Source organism: Amblyomma mixtum, chromosome 9 (assembly GCF_055824585.1).
Source record: "Amblyomma mixtum isolate Tamu chromosome 9, ASM5582458v1, whole genome shotgun sequence".
NCBI classification, from domain to species: Eukaryota; Metazoa; Arthropoda; class Arachnida; order Ixodida; family Ixodidae; genus Amblyomma; species Amblyomma mixtum.
Window position 1 is genome coordinate 86929564 of NC_143020.1, and position 15509 is coordinate 86945072.

Sequence of the window (15509 nt, forward strand, 5' to 3'; positions counted from 1 at the left end):
TGCTGCGAACCATGGCTTAGTGCTGTTAGCTGCTGCTTTTTTTAAGTTGTATCCTTCTACAGCCTACAGCAAAACTGAATGCATGATGCAGCCAGATTTTCTTTTTGCTTTGATGTTAACCAATATTGTTTCATGATCACTATTGCTCTAGGCTTTATGAAAAAAAAACTATACGAATAGCTCATACAGTTGACATATTCATGGCGGTCATATCCATGGTATGCTGATCAAAGAGCATTTGCTTTGTTTATTCATTCACCTTTATTGATACTTCTAATTGCAGGGATGTTACGGGGAGGGTTGGAACCACGAACACAATATGCACCTCAGAAAGTGTTCACGACTACAACCATAAACAATGGCAAAAACCAAAATAAATAGCTGAAATGCCAAACTTGTCGCAACTCAGTTGCATTGTCAAATACCGTTAGCAAGAACACGTAAAGCGCAAACACATTAACCCTTTCGGCCCTGGATTTTTTATTTCGGCCGTGGATTTTTTTGCTCCGCGTTTTTACAATGCCTAAGGCCCCATAACCACGCAGTAAAAATTTAAGCCTTGTGGTGCGAGTAATAATAGATTTACAGGTATGGTGTCAAAATCGGACATCAGGGCTCAATGGGTGTAAAATGCTAGTGGGACCGTTTTGGCAACCGCAACCGACAAGAATGAAATGAACGAAAAAAAAAATCTTATTTTGCAGTGTGTAGACCTGTAAAGAAGCTATTTTTGATTTGTAAGGGTTAGATGATCTTGCAGTTTCCATAAAAGACGCCGCTCTCTCCTGTTTACCTCGCGTTTTGTATCATACTTCCGCGTTCTTGTTGCTGACAGGTTTGTGTTCCAGCTTGTGTACGTCACGTCAACAGCTTACATGTTCAAAACTTGCGTAGCCTTCCTGGAAGGCGAGTGTGGTCAATATAAAGGCTTTCCTCGAATCTGTAACGCCCTCCTCTATCGAGCTTCATGAAGCACTTCCGTAACGCCCAGCGCTAAGGTCGGCAAATATAAGTTATAAGCTTGCGCGCGGAACAATGCATCTCGCTTGCGCTTGTTTTCAAACCAGCTGTTTGCCATAGAAGAATTCATAAAGTGGGACATAATCTCGTCGTGTCTGTCTTGACCGAATGCTGTTCCCTACAGGTGGCAGGAAATTCCCTCTCATCCATAGGCTTATGAGTTGGGGATATATCTCGGCCGGGGAGAAACAGAAGCTGATTATCAGCACACCAATTACGTTTTCTCAAGAAAACATATCCAAACACGCTGTATTGCTCTAAGCGTCGAGGGCGCGCCACACGTGCTGCACGAGCGGCGGTGCGCGAGTTGCAGTGTGAATACCCCGGTTGCTTCTTGCCGCTCAGTGTCGATGCTCACAGGAGGACGAGAGGGGAAAAAAAGGAATAAAAGCGCAAGGTCAGGCGTGCATTTGTTCTCGCTATTCCTTTGGTCCGGTTGCTGTTCACCGACATACGCATAGCCATTTCCAGGCTCAATCCGAATATTCACCTTCTATGATAGCGAAAATTTCCATTTTCTAATTCATCAAAAAGCAAATTTTAAGATTTTGTCCATTTTCTGCAATGAACATTCATGTCAGAAGTCCAAAAAGGCCGTTAGTATAGGTGCATCTATTCTACAAAGATGACCTATCATCACTCAATGGCCGCCGCTGGCAACCGTTGAGCCCTGATGGTGTCAAAATCGCACATGTCAAAAATGTGTTCAGACGTAGCGTCTACGCATTGAATAATATTTACGACGGGGATGTGAGCTTGGATAGGCGTTTCACACAACATATAAAAATCTGAGCGCAGAAGAACGAACGGTTAGCGAGATAAAAATGCACAAATTTGCTACACCTCGCCTTCTTCACTTCATGCCTCCCGTGCTGCTACTTCTTCTTCCTTAGACCGCACTGCTCAATGGAAGTGCATGAACAGCGATGCCGATAGCAGCAGGGATCCCTAAGGAACTATTGTATTAGATATGAATAGTATTTTCTTCTGTTACTGAGGCGTGAGCGTAATATTTGCGTTGTGGTGTCAATTGACACCGCCAGGGCCGAAAGGGTTAAACACCGAATGCTAAGAACAGTGGGTAGTGTAATGAAAATAATGCGATAACAGTATCATCACACAGACACTTTTCCATCAAGTGTGAAATAAAAAAACAGTGAACTTTCAAAATGGTGCATGATGAATCATCCTGCACAGCCCTCCCTTCCTTCTTATTTTTTGGGTCGTGCAGAGCTATGCCTCTCAATGACGCAATGAAAAACATCACTTTCCAAGCAGAACAACAGAAACAAGACAAAGCGAACTGAATAGAGTGAGTTTACGGACAAGGACAACTGGATCAAGCCGCCTATAGTCTCCGTACGTCAAGGCACCTTCACTGCGCTTGTAATCTGCATAGGAGTTAGCGCACTGAATTCGAATGCAGCGGGGGGAAGAATTTAAGCAGTCATAGTTGACTGAGAACTTACGCTAATGAAAAATTCTTGCATCATTTTCATTTTATTGTTCTTTAGGAACCACAGTGAAGCTGAGCAGATCACTGCACCTCAGGCAAATGCATTTTTTTTTACCAGTTTTAGTGTCTCTGTATATCAATTCTTCTCTACAGGAGTAAGACATGATGTTGGGCTAGTCGGTTCATGGTTAGAGCGAAACAAAACTGCGCGAAGACGACGGGACAAAAGAAAGGCACGAATACACACACACAAAGCACAGACTTCCAACTGACTTTATTTCGTAAAACCAGGGTGCTTATAAAGGCAATCACAGCAAACTAGGAGACAAGCAGAAGCAACGTGAATTCACACGTGGTCTTGTTGACTCTGTCATTGCCGTTCGCACGTTGCTTCTGCTTGTCTCCTAGTTTGCAGTGATTGCCTTTATAAGCACCCTGCTTTTACGAAATAAAGTCAGTTGGAAGTCTGCGCTTTGTGTGTGTGTATTCGTGCCTTTCTTTTGTCCTGTCGTCATCGCGCAGTTTTGTTTCGCTCTTCTCTACAGCCTTGCTCTATATGAATTCATTGCGAAAATCTTCTTTATTTTTTCAGTTTTTGTTGAAACTCACCCGATTAACGCGTTCATTGAAAGCAAACTGTTTTTTTGCCCTTGAGGGATCACAACACTGTTAGGTTTAATTGTATGTCCTAAGTGTTCTTAAAGTATCCTTCCGAATTGCTCCCTAATAGCTGCATAGGATGAGTAAGACTTGTGTTGGGGCTAGTTGTTCTAACCTGCGAGAACGTTTCGGCAGGGTTGTTGTAAATTACTGGAATTTGTTTCTAAGACAAAAAGGCAGCACAGGAAGGAACAAACTTGAGAGGACAGAACGCTAACTAACAACTCGGGTATTTATTGCCAGACCACTACTTTTTATGCATCAGAGTCTCGTATCAACACAGTGAATGAAAGAATTTCCTCCCATCCTTCTCGTGGGATAATGCGATCTCAATTTAAGTGCTATGTTCATGTGCGAATTCTTTTCCCTTAGTTTGTTGATACGAACACGTTATGTATGAAAGCAAGTGGTCTGGCAATAAAAACCTGAGTTGTTAGCGCTCTGCACTGTAAAATTCCTTCCTTTCTGTGCTGTCTTTCTGCGCTAAAATTTACTTTGCGTAATTCTTCACAGCTGTTGAGGGAAAAAACGCACACAAGAAAGGGTGTGGGAAGAGAGCCTTCACTTTTCCTTTCCTTGTTTGTATAAACATCTTTCATGTCAGCCCTATGACTGACGTACTTCCTCCCTCCCTCCCTCACGTTTGCCTCACAATACAAAAATCTGTCGCAGCACGAACGAAATTCTCTTTTATTAAAACCTCCACCTGGACTGAGTCCCACATTCTTCGCCTTACAGTGGTCCCTCTTCCACGGCGGAGTCATAGCATGTGCGCATGTGGCTTCTCATGGTGGCCGCGTCCCTGCACCCTTTCCCGCAGTGGGGGCAGTGCAGCCGGTATTGGCGGTAATGCACCACCCTCTCGTGTCTCATGACGTTGCTGCGTTGCGTGAACCACACCCCGCACTGTGAGCAGGCGTGGGGTCTCTGCCCCGTGTGTGTCAGCAGGTGAGCGTTGAGGTGGCCTCTCCGGGTGAACCCCTTTCCACAATGGGGACACAGGTGCAATTTAGCCCCGCCATCCACAGAGTGCTGCTCCTTGCGGTGAACCGACAGATTGGACGCTTGGCTGAAGCGCTGTCCGCAGTCTGTGCACTCGTGCGGCCTCTCCCCAGAGTGGACCAGCAGGTGTTGGGTGAGATGATGCCGCAGTTTGAATCCTTTCCTGCACTTCTGGCACACAAAGGGCCGCTCACCAGTGTGGATACGCTCATGTGTGGTGACATTAGTTCTGGTTGAGAAAAGAAAAAGAGAGGAGAGGCGGCACACTTTGAGTACGCAAGCGTCACTGACAGCCCTGAGGAGAAAATCTAAGATGCCCACTGCATGCATACGATACCACCAGTGGCCACGGATCCAGCTCTGACTGGCACTTGTTCATCCAGAAGGAGGGAGGAAAATATATGTATATATTTTTTCTTTTTCCTCTAACGCCTTTATCCTGTTGTAACTGAGCATTTCCCTCTCCCATCCTATTATTCTTTCATCTAAAAATTGGAAAACACTTACTTTTTGAAGCCGTACATGTACAGTACGTATACACATTAAAAGCACCCAAACGAGGCGAGGAGTCAAATCGTGTCTCACTTGTAATCGCTGGAGTAGGGGCAGTGGGCACAACGGTGCCTTCCCTGTGGTCTCTGCGGGTGCTGCACCTCCTGTGCGCCACAAGTGCTCTTGCGTGGAAAACAAGTTGCCGCATGTGTCGCAGGAGAAGACCGATTGCGGTCTAGGTTCGTGGTTTCCATCTTCTGAGGACAGAAGAGCAGACAATTTACACAGAGCTCGTGAACAACCAAGTGTATGAGGTTCCAGCATCAATCTGATACACAGAGCTCGTGAACAACCAAGTGTATGAGGTCCCAGCATCAATCTCACAAATCCACGTAACAGACGTGCGCAGAAGGTTTACTATCGCTTTGATTTCATTGCCTTGTGCAATTGCTTGTCCGGAGTACCATCAATGCACCTGTGTACTGGCAAGGACAACTGCATGAATGCCGGTTATTCTTATAAGCTACTACCATATCTGGTGCTTGCTTCAAGGTTTCAGTTTTCCGAAGGCGACAAAAGAGCGGAGGAAATAAGCGTTTATGCCAGTGACAGCGCCAAGGGGGAGCGAGGGTTGGCGGCCGCCAACCCAGATACCTGCCGGACCTTATTAAATGTTTTTCCAGCGCTTCTGAGAGACCCTGAAGAGAAGGATGTTATTAGTTAATGCAGGCCTTTTTAGGAGCTTTTCATGGCGGGCGATAGATATATACCAAGTGTTTCAGGAAAGCATGGCACTGATTAAAAAAAATAGGCTTTTTGAGGTAACAGTATGGCTTTCGCGGCATAGTACTGCTGTGTGTTAACGAACACCACAAAAGTGGTGAATTGCTTTAACTAGAAAGCTGGTGAACTAATTGTAATAGTTAATTTTCTATTCCCGTGGCCTTCTCTGCCACGCCTCGATTGGCTCTGCAAAAGCAGCAAGCAGTGGTGACCGCCGCTGACACTCGAGCGCACTCTAAAGAATGGACATGACGGAAGCCTAGCAGACACCAAAACCAAGAAGCTTATTGTGATGTTGATCAATGAAAGATTAAGTGGGTAATTATTTTAAAGATAATTCATGACAACAGAGATGAAGAACAACCACTTGTCACCAGTAGGACCCGAACCCATGGCCTTCGAATCTCACGTCCGGTGCTCTGCCAACTGTAGAAACTTATTATCTGTGATCAAAAACTACTGCTGGAACAGGCCATCACGTTGGCTCAGAGGCTATGGTGCTTGTCTGCTGACCCGAAAGACAAGAGTTCGATACCAGCCGCAGCGGTCACATTTCGATTGCGGCGAAATGCTAGAGGCCTGTATACTCTGCGATGTCAGCACACATTAAAGAACCCCAGATGGTCGAAATTATCTGGAGACCTTCACTAAGGCGTCCCTCATAGCCTGAGTTGCTTTTTGATCTTCAATTAGGCCCATTAAATCTAAACCTAAAATTGAAAACACCGGTCGAAATTTAAATCTCATCGTCTTCGCGCCTTTCCCTCTTCTCTCATCACTTCTAGCACTTTCTAAGGTCGGCACTCCTCCCACCAGAATTCCCCAGGGGGTGGAGCTTCCTGACTGCTGACTGGCACGGCCATGGTAGCTGCCTGACGTCTGGAAAAATTTAGCCAAATGCCACCTCCGAACAGAATTCGGCAGGCGCATATGCAACGGAGGAGTCCCCGAGCATGAAAAGGCAGCCAGAAAGGACTTGCCAACTTTCGCGCGCTATTGTATACATCTCTGCTGCGTATAGAAGAGCATTATTTGGCTCGGGTGTTTACGTTATATATGTTAAAGGAGTATAGACACCTAATTTTGGTGGCATGTTTTCTTGTTTACAATGATGCAGAAGACGTTACTACGCATGAATCACCATGCTCTGAATGAATCATACGTTGCTCTGAAAGAGGTTTAAGGTGACCAGCTTTTCCTTACATCCTTTGAGTGCTAAGACTTTATTCATAGTCCTGAAGCTTCATTGATATGCCACAGCATTGAACAAGTTGCTAAAACAGAGGAAATGGAAAAGAAATGAGAGCTGCAGAACAAAAACCTCAGCTCTTGGCATAGCACTAAACAAGTCACTGGATTACCTAATAATAGTTCAGATGCACAAATTAGGTTTAAAAGCATGGTACAAGAAGAAGAAAAATCTCAACATAGGAAGAGCATCACACCACCTGCGGAATTTCAAGAACCTCACAGTGCGACCCTTTGAATGAAAACTTCACCAATATGACACATTACTGGACAAGTTGCAACAATGTGGTGAGAAAAAAAAATGCAAGGCAACCACAGCTGGATCGAGATCAGGGAAGAGACTGCACAAGTGTCTTGGATCTCAGCCCAGAAAAAAATGTCCACCCAGGAAACACTTCAATTTGTCACTCTGCCGTAGGAATGGTTCGGCTCGGCAGTCACTCAGTCATTCTGCACAGTTAAATGACCACACAGCAAGATGAGAAGGCAAGGGTATACAAAATGACGGGCTCATTAAGACATGCATATGAAGAAGGCCTGCAGTCATTTAAACCAAGAAAAGCATAGAGGAACGTTTTTATTTTTATCGGTGGTGTTGATCAATAAGAAATTAGCAGTGTAATAATTTTTTACCTGAAATATAATTACCCTTCCTTGGTTTCAATGACTACTGGCTTCCTTCATACATGCAGCAAGATGTCTCGATGTTTCAGAAAAAAAGTAAACCTAATAAAATATGAGAATACACAAAACTAAAGATGTGTTTAAATTCCACTTGTGTGAAATACAACACTGAATGAATTATCATATGGCACACTATCTGTGCTGCACCATGAAAGAAAACTACTGTCAGTGGGCATTGAGCAAGAAGGGCATCAACAAGCAGATTATATGCTGAGGTAGCTGTCTTAAAACGAGACAGTGTAAATAAATGGCTACAAGTGAGGGTATAACAACAAGTGTTTTGATTTCACATCACACGCACGCACTACCTCTTCGTCCATATTATCACATCCAAGGAGCTGTACTTTTTTTGCCTCCCCCGCAGCCTTTTCGTGAGCGTTCTCGCGGTAGCGGTATGACACTCAACACGCAAGCACTGAACTCGAGAACAAACTATAGTTTCGGAATTCTGCTACTCATTTCTGTTAAACAGGCTTCAAATGGCTAGTAGAAAAAGGTGCACTTACCAATAAGTTCACGTGCACTCCGGAGGCCAGAGCAAAAAAGACAGAGCAAACAGAGACACAGTCAGAGCAAAAAAGCCGCGTAACACGCGAAGGTATGGTGAAGGCGCGAAGCGCGCGTTTGTGTGCTGACCATGGCGATGGGAGGTCAGAAGGTAAGAGCCGGCCACTGATCTCCACTAGGAGGCTGGATGGTGCATTGAGCGCGTGAAAGTGAAGCCACCGGAAGTAAGTGTCCTTGTCCCGGAAGTCAGCGTTTGGCAGTGCATGAAATCGGACCTCAGCACGGTGTTTCAGTTCCAGTTTTGTTTTCCCACTTAGCATTTCGTCTTTTCGCCGTTCTCGTCTTTTTACATGACAATGCCTACCTGTTGCGCCCTCAACTGAGTGAGCAGACCAGCGAAGTCTTCGGGAAAGACGTTTCAAAAGTAAGGGTCCATTGCATCGCAATGGGACGACACTACGACAGGACGTATAGGGCCAGTGTGGAGCTTCGTCTGCTCAACTCTGTGTCGTCCCGTGGTAGCGTCGCCAACTCGTCTCTTCACTGTGATGCTTGTTCCCGCACTCAAGCCCAAGTTACGCTAACAAAAGGGGATAAATATAAGAAAGAATAGGAGGAAACATTCACCAAGCAGCTGACTTTCAAGCGACCATTTTAACGAATTATGTTTAGACCGAACCGTAGCGAGGGCTAGGCTACTATCTGGTGAGGTGTCGACGGTGTTCGGTTGGTTCACATTAGCGCCTCCAAAAGGTATGGTACTGCTTTTTCAACGGAGCGTATCATGTACTGTTTCGTATTGTAGCAAGTTAAGCCTGAATGGGCTTTTCGTGGTGCTTGGTGCAGCTTCTAGCAGCGCTTCTCATGCGCACTGCAGCATTCGTCTTTCTTGTCAGTCCTTCCTCTCGCGCTGTGATTTTTCTTTGCTGCACGAAAATTCGGTTTTAAGATGACCTAGCCTCATCGTCATTCCACTACTTCTCCTTCACGCTCGGAAGACAAGAACCAGACAAGAACATAGCGTTTAATGCACGTGCCTTTTTGCCGCGGCAGGGTGAGACCTGCATGCTTGTTATCTTCGGTTTCTCTGAAATTACAGGGTTCTAGACACAATGCTCACATTTCTCGCGTTCAGCTTGCTTGTTCCTTTCATATAACAGCAGAAATTACACGAGAAAAACGCAAAAAATTGAGAACGAAGGGGCGAAAGACGCGACTTTTTGCATTGAAACTCGGTCTCGGCGTGACATCACCACACTGCCGACAACGGGAGCTAGAAGCATTTCATGCTTAAAAATACACAGCAGAAACCCGACTTCCGGGACAAGCCGTCCAACTTCCGGTGACTTCACTCGCGCTCGTCACGGAAAGCTCTTCTAAATCTAAATAAAAGTTCTTCTAAATCGGAAAGCGGGAATGCGGCATCCAGCCACCTAGTGAAGATCAGTGGAGCCGGCGCCACCAGCACCTCCGCGCGCACCCTTGCTAACATATTCTGTAAATAATCATTAGGCATCTAAAGTTACGAAATATATAATAAAAACACCGTTGAAGAATTATAAAGCAAAAACTAGGGCTTGGTTGCAGCTGCCATTACCTCAATTTAAAGAATACGCTCCCATCATCCATCCACTTATCCTAAGCCGTCCTCGTCATAGTGGTCATGTAGTGGTCTATCTGCACTGTGTATTACTTTTGAACACTACGGTTATTTTTTACCTACACTAGTGTAGCCAGCGTATCGTAATTTTACGATACACTTGCTAGACCAGTGTAGCCAGTGTAGGTAAAAAAAAATGGCCTTACTGCTTTTGAACGCTTTTTCCAAGGAGGAAGGAAAAATTCAGCGGGACTCTACGCCTTGCTCGTCGGTAAATTGGCTTTTCTCGGTGTACACCTGAACCTCGCCGTAACGGGAAGGAACGAAGATGGGAGTGAACGAAGACACCGTATTCACTAGGCGCGCCTTTGTTCATTCCAAACCATTGAGCTAGCCTGGAGGATGAAGGAAAACTGCTCTCCGTAGAAGGTTGTAGACCTATTATATTGGCAAATGTGGATAACAAAATTCTTGCTTAAGTTCAAATCGCCTGTGATTTGCAATGTCGATACTCATTGTATCTCACCAGACGTGCGGTTTGAGAGGCCACTTCATTCAAAGTAATGCTCTCACTGCGCGAACAATTCTTGAATATTCCTCCAGCTGTCATGAGCAGCTTGCTCTGCTTCAGATTGACCTTGCAAAAGCATTTGACTGCATTCGCCATTCATTTCTGTTTTCACTTCTAGAGCGAGCAAACGTGGGTTTTGCTGTACTTAAGGGGATTCCGTGAAGCAAGGCTGTCCGATGTCTCCTCTGCTTTTTACTCTTTACCTGGAACCGCTTTCTTTGAGTGTTTTGCATAACAGTAACATCCATGGGCTCTCTGTTTTGGGTAATGAAGTCAAATTGCTGGCATATGCTGACGATCTTGCGTTTTTCTGCATTGACAAGCCCAGCATTGATGATGTGTTGTCCACGATAGATCGATTTGGCATCGTTTCAGGTGCTCAATCAATCACTGCAAAAGTTCTGGCCTATGGTTTGATTCAAGGGGCACAACTCCGCCCCTGTACGCTGGAATAGAATGGCCTTGTGTGCCTCCAAATATCTTGGTGTTCCACTTCATGCCTACAAATCAAGTGTGCATTACTGGAGAGAGCGAGTTCCTGCCATTGAGCGTTATGCTGAGACGTTTGTACAGCATTGGCTTTCAATTTTTGGTTGAACCCAGGCTTGCAACACCTTTCTGGCAACAAGAATTTATTACGTACTCCAGGTCCTTCACTGCGGCAGAAATTACATACAGCGTTTCCATCGTATATTTGTGTCGTTTATTTGGTCTTCGAAATTTGAGCCCATGCGGCGTGATAACCTTTTCAGGCCTGTTTATACAGTAGGCCTGGGTCTAGAGAACCTGTATGTGAGACAGTTGGTTGCCCGTTTCTTCTTCTTCATGATTGTTTCTATCCAATTATTAGAGCATTCTTGCAGTTTAACTTCACGACTCTACTTCTGAACTTAGCGTTTCTTCCAATTTTACAGAACACCCCCGTTTAATAGGCTTTATGCAGGAAGTTTATAACTTCGTGCATTTTTTGACAGTTCAGTTTTCAAATGAGTACTTATATTTTGTTTCGCGTAAAAATCTGTACAGGGATTTGATATCGATGCTCTTTCCGCTCCCACTGCATCGTTCTGTCTATACCTTGGGCTCATGGGTCATGATGTTTTAAACCGAGTGTGTAAAATGCCAATTTCCCCTTGTACCAAAACATTTTTCTATAAATTACACACTGAAACTCTACCTGTCAACACATGGCTCAATAGGAAAAACATTTTTCTTTCTTCTGTAAACTGTCGCTTGTGCAATGTGCCTGAAACGATTGAACATTGTTTTGTAGAGTGCAAAGACGTGATTTTGTTTTGGGATGTGTTGCAGAGGACGCTAACGAAAGATTTTCTGCTACAGTGTGCGCTACCTTGTTGTTTCCCAACGTGACTCGAACCCCTATGATATGATTATTCTGATTGGACTTCATAGCCTTTGGAAAACGCGCATGCATCATAGCCTTTGGAAAACACGCATGCATGACCGCAACGTTCAACATGCTGTTTCGCCCACAATACATTTTACCCGAATGTTGATGCAGGTAACGGACACTTACAAAGAATTGAAAACTTTACCGGATTGGTTTCCTCTCCTGATGCGCTGTATATCCTTACCGGCCTTTTAGTTATAATACGTTTACTATTATAATTGCGCCACGTAGCGCCTGCCTAGGTGCTCTGTAAATAGTTGTGTGTGTACACATACACATATGTATATATATTCTTTCTGCACAAAACCATCTAAGTAAATACCATGAAAGAAGAAAAAGAACTTGCATGGCAGAGTGGTTAGTGTGCTCGTCTCGCACTCTGGAGACCCTGGTACGATACCCCAACTGCACCAATTTCCTACTCGGTTCTAAATATTTTTCTGGTCTGACAAGAAAGGTTAATTAGGATAATTGGTCAATTACTAAATTAAGTCCCACTTACCTGGAGCATCACTATATCGTCCCTTTAATTGGTTGCATGGTTACTATCCAAACTACAATTGGCCCTGTTTGAAATTCGCACACTGTGACGTCACGACCATTTCGACAAACTGAAAAGCATGGCATTTCTGTCGGCAGCTCCTACTTACAACGATGAGGCATTAAAGGCTTCCACTTTAAAAATTAGAGGCATGGCTTTTTTTCTGGGCCCATTGTGCCCTCGTTGAGGTGTTTAGCTCGGACTGCTGCGTCATTAACTGTAAAATTCATTTGAAGAGTTGACCGACGGGAATTAAGTTTGTCAGTTTTGTATTACTGCTATATGTTTCGATCGCCAACCACGTGTGCACAGCCGGCATCTGGTAAACCGGTATACGTCTACGCGAGAACTTCGGTATGCTAAAAGTCTAATATTCGTTGACATGTACTACAGCACTTGCGTGCATGCTGCACGCATGCATAAACGTCGATTCCCGATTTTTCCTCCCTTAATACTGACAGAACTGAAAACCAGCCGATGAAGCGTCAAAAGATCTGCAGCGCAAGAAGGACTTCAAGCACGGCGCCGTCGTCGATAGGACCGGCGTTTTATGTGGCATAATGGAGCATAAAAATTGGTGATATAACTCTGCCTGACCCACCTTGTGCAGCCTAAAATGTTCAAAGTGAGCTGAATTTAGGTACGGAGCGATCATGAAGGTGAAGCACAGTCATGTCGACACTCATAATTTCCACAGTAGCTTCCACGGAGTGCACATTACTGATGGGGAGAGGTCTGGCACTGATGTAAACAGCATACAGATTGCATTATCAAAAACCAACTTGAAGCATTTATTGAAGGCGCCTCAAATCTCGCTGAAAACACACCCAGTGTTGACGTCCAGAATACGTTGGTCGCAGGATATATATCGGACAGCCGTGTGCGGACTTCCGTAGGACGCCTCTTGTGTCAAAATAAATAGACATTTGGGATGCCCGAAAGTGAATGTCCTGTGTTTCTCCCCTTAGCGTCCTGTACCGATCCTGGACAGTCAGATCAAAATCAGATGTCTGTCAGATATTTATGCACCATTTGGAATTGAGAAAAAAATATGGTATGTTTTTTAATTCGTGTATATCCAGTACCTTCAATATTCACAACAGAATTTTAAAAAATGTGTGGCCCTTACCTGAGTTGTTACATCATCATCATCATCATTAGCCTGACTACACCTACAGCAGGGCAAAGGCCTCTTCCATGTCTCTCCAATTAACCCTGTCTTTTGCTAGCTGCCGCCACTGTATCCCTGCAAACTTCTTAATCTCATCCGCCCACCTAACTTTCTGCCGCCCCCTGCTACGTTTGCTTTCTCTTGGAATCCACTCCGTTACCTTTAAGGACCAGCGGTTATCTTGCCTTCGCATTACATGCCCTGCCCAAGCCCACTTCTTCCTCTTGATTTCAACTAGGATGTCATTAACCCGCGTTTGTTCCCTCACCCACTCTGCCCTCTTCCGATCTCTTAACGTTACACCTATCATTTTCCTTTCCATGGCTCGCTGCATTGTTCTTAACTTAAGCTGAAGCCTCTTTGTTAGCCTCCACGTTTCTGCTCCATAGGTGAGTACCAGTAGGATACAGCTGTTATATACTTTTCTCTTCAGGGATATTGGTAAGCTACCGTTCATGACCTGAGAGAACCTGCCATACGCGCTCCACCCCATTCTTATTCTTCTAGTTATTTCCCTCTCATGATCCAGATCTGCGGTCACTACCTGCCCTAAGTAGACATATTCTCTTACTGCTTCCAGCACCTCGCTACCAATTGCGAACTGTTGTTCCCTTGCAAGGCTATTGAACATTACTTTTGTTTTCTGCATGTTAATTCTTAGCCCCACCGTTCTACTCTACCTGAGTTGTTATGCTGTGCTCCAATTCAGTTTTTCCCCGCTATATCAAAGTCTGGAATTCATTACGTTGGTACATTCACCGACGTTTATCCAAAACTTCTGCATCCGCCATTCTTGATGCCTAATCACTGCACATCCGAGCCATGGTGGCCGGATGTAAACTTTCCCTTTTGTTTACCCTTTCCTTTCTCTGCACTGTATTTTTTTTATGAAACTACTCAGTCGTGCATATCTCTGTTTGTTATACTCAAATGTGTTCCTTGTACACTTTCAACCCTTTCCTGCCATAGCACTTGATGCATTGCAGTACATATAAATAAATACCTACATAAATAAAAAATTTGGAGAACACCTAGTTGCCATTAGCTGTGACAATGGGATAGCATAAGACCCTCGTCTGTGCACGACCACACATGCCAGAGTGGAGAGTGAGATTCCCCTCTCCACTTCACCTGTGGCCAAGTGTGAGACACTGGTGGTGGGTCCTGGGACATGAGGCTCTTCTTATGGTATCACATAATAAATAAATAAAATAGAGGAATACTCAGTGAAGTGCTAGTTGGCATGACATGATTTCTTAAGATAAAACCTGTGAGAGCTATGGGACATAAAGAGATGCAGACAGGACGATAACAGACTTTTAGATAGTCGTACTGAAAAACCTGTGTTCTTCCTGTCTGAGTCTCTTCCATGTCCCGTATTCCTTGCATTAAATTTTCGTGTTCTGGAACCAAGTTGGATGTAGTTTGATCTGCTCCCTCCTGGGATAAAAGATTCCTTTGATTTTGTTCACTCAGACTAAGCTTTAATCCAAGGATCACATTGCACTTAATGAATACAATCGGGTCTCAGATCATGAGTCTTGCTGCTACTCTGCACTGTGTGATTGCTTGAACTGGGACTGTTTTTGCAGGCATACCCGTCTACCACTGCATCGAATTCAGCAGCAGCTGACCGGGCCAATGAGTTGAGCTTCCGATGTGGAGGCTAGTGGAGTGGAATGTCATTAATTTGGATTCGCTTTATTCACTTTTCCAGTTAATTCATCAGATACCACCGGCCACCTTTTTCTCTTGCGAAGTTCCGACACAAAGTTTGTTTGTTTGATTGATCGATTGACTGTCTGGTTGATTGATTGATCAATTGACCAACCGACTGATTGATTGATTGACTGAATGATCCCATGAGGCTTCTCTCATCGGCTTCTGGTAGGTAGGGTGAAGCCTTTGCTGTGGTAGAGGTTGGTGGGAGGGTGATGCTACTCGAGGGTGATGGCTTCTGCCCTTTGCCGTCACACGTCAGTGATGCGAATTTGCGGAATGGTTCTACTATTACTGTTCCAGTAAAATGCCTTTTGAGTTACTTGTTTGATAAACTGGTTAGGTGAGTCACCCCTTTGATAATCTGGTTAACATTCAGGGTGGGCTATTGAAACAGTGAGTGGCGTGGAAGAGGCTGTCATCAATGAGCCAGTGCTTGATACACTGATGCCAATAAAATACCTCATAAGTCTCTGCATTCTGGCCTCTTGCTTGGTGAATGAACTTTCAGAACTTATCTCTAGATTAAGTCCTGCCATGCATAGTAAGGGTTCGAAAGAGATTTAACCCATTTATGGCCAGTGTTGCAAATACGCGACACGCCAAGTGTTCACGATGTACTCTTTACCAAAAAGAACTTTTAT

General features: G+C 44.5%; 2 protein-coding genes across 2 annotated transcripts in view; one reads left to right on the plus strand and one right to left on the minus strand.

Annotated features, from left to right (window-relative positions):
• The window catches only part of LOC149330003 (uncharacterized), a 120043-nt gene that overhangs the window by 78899 nt on the left and 25635 nt on the right, over positions 1-15509 (plus strand). The gene's annotated exons all lie outside the window — the stretch shown is intronic.
• On the minus strand, positions 3863-4884 carry LOC149330006 (uncharacterized). Its single transcript, XM_089559704.1, has 2 exons — positions 4724-4884; positions 3863-4367 (listed from the first exon to the last, which is right to left on the minus strand). The coding sequence occupies exons 1-2, from the start codon at positions 4882-4884 to the stop codon at positions 3869-3871; spliced, it is 660 nt and encodes a 219-aa protein (XP_089415830.1). The 3' UTR covers positions 3863-3868.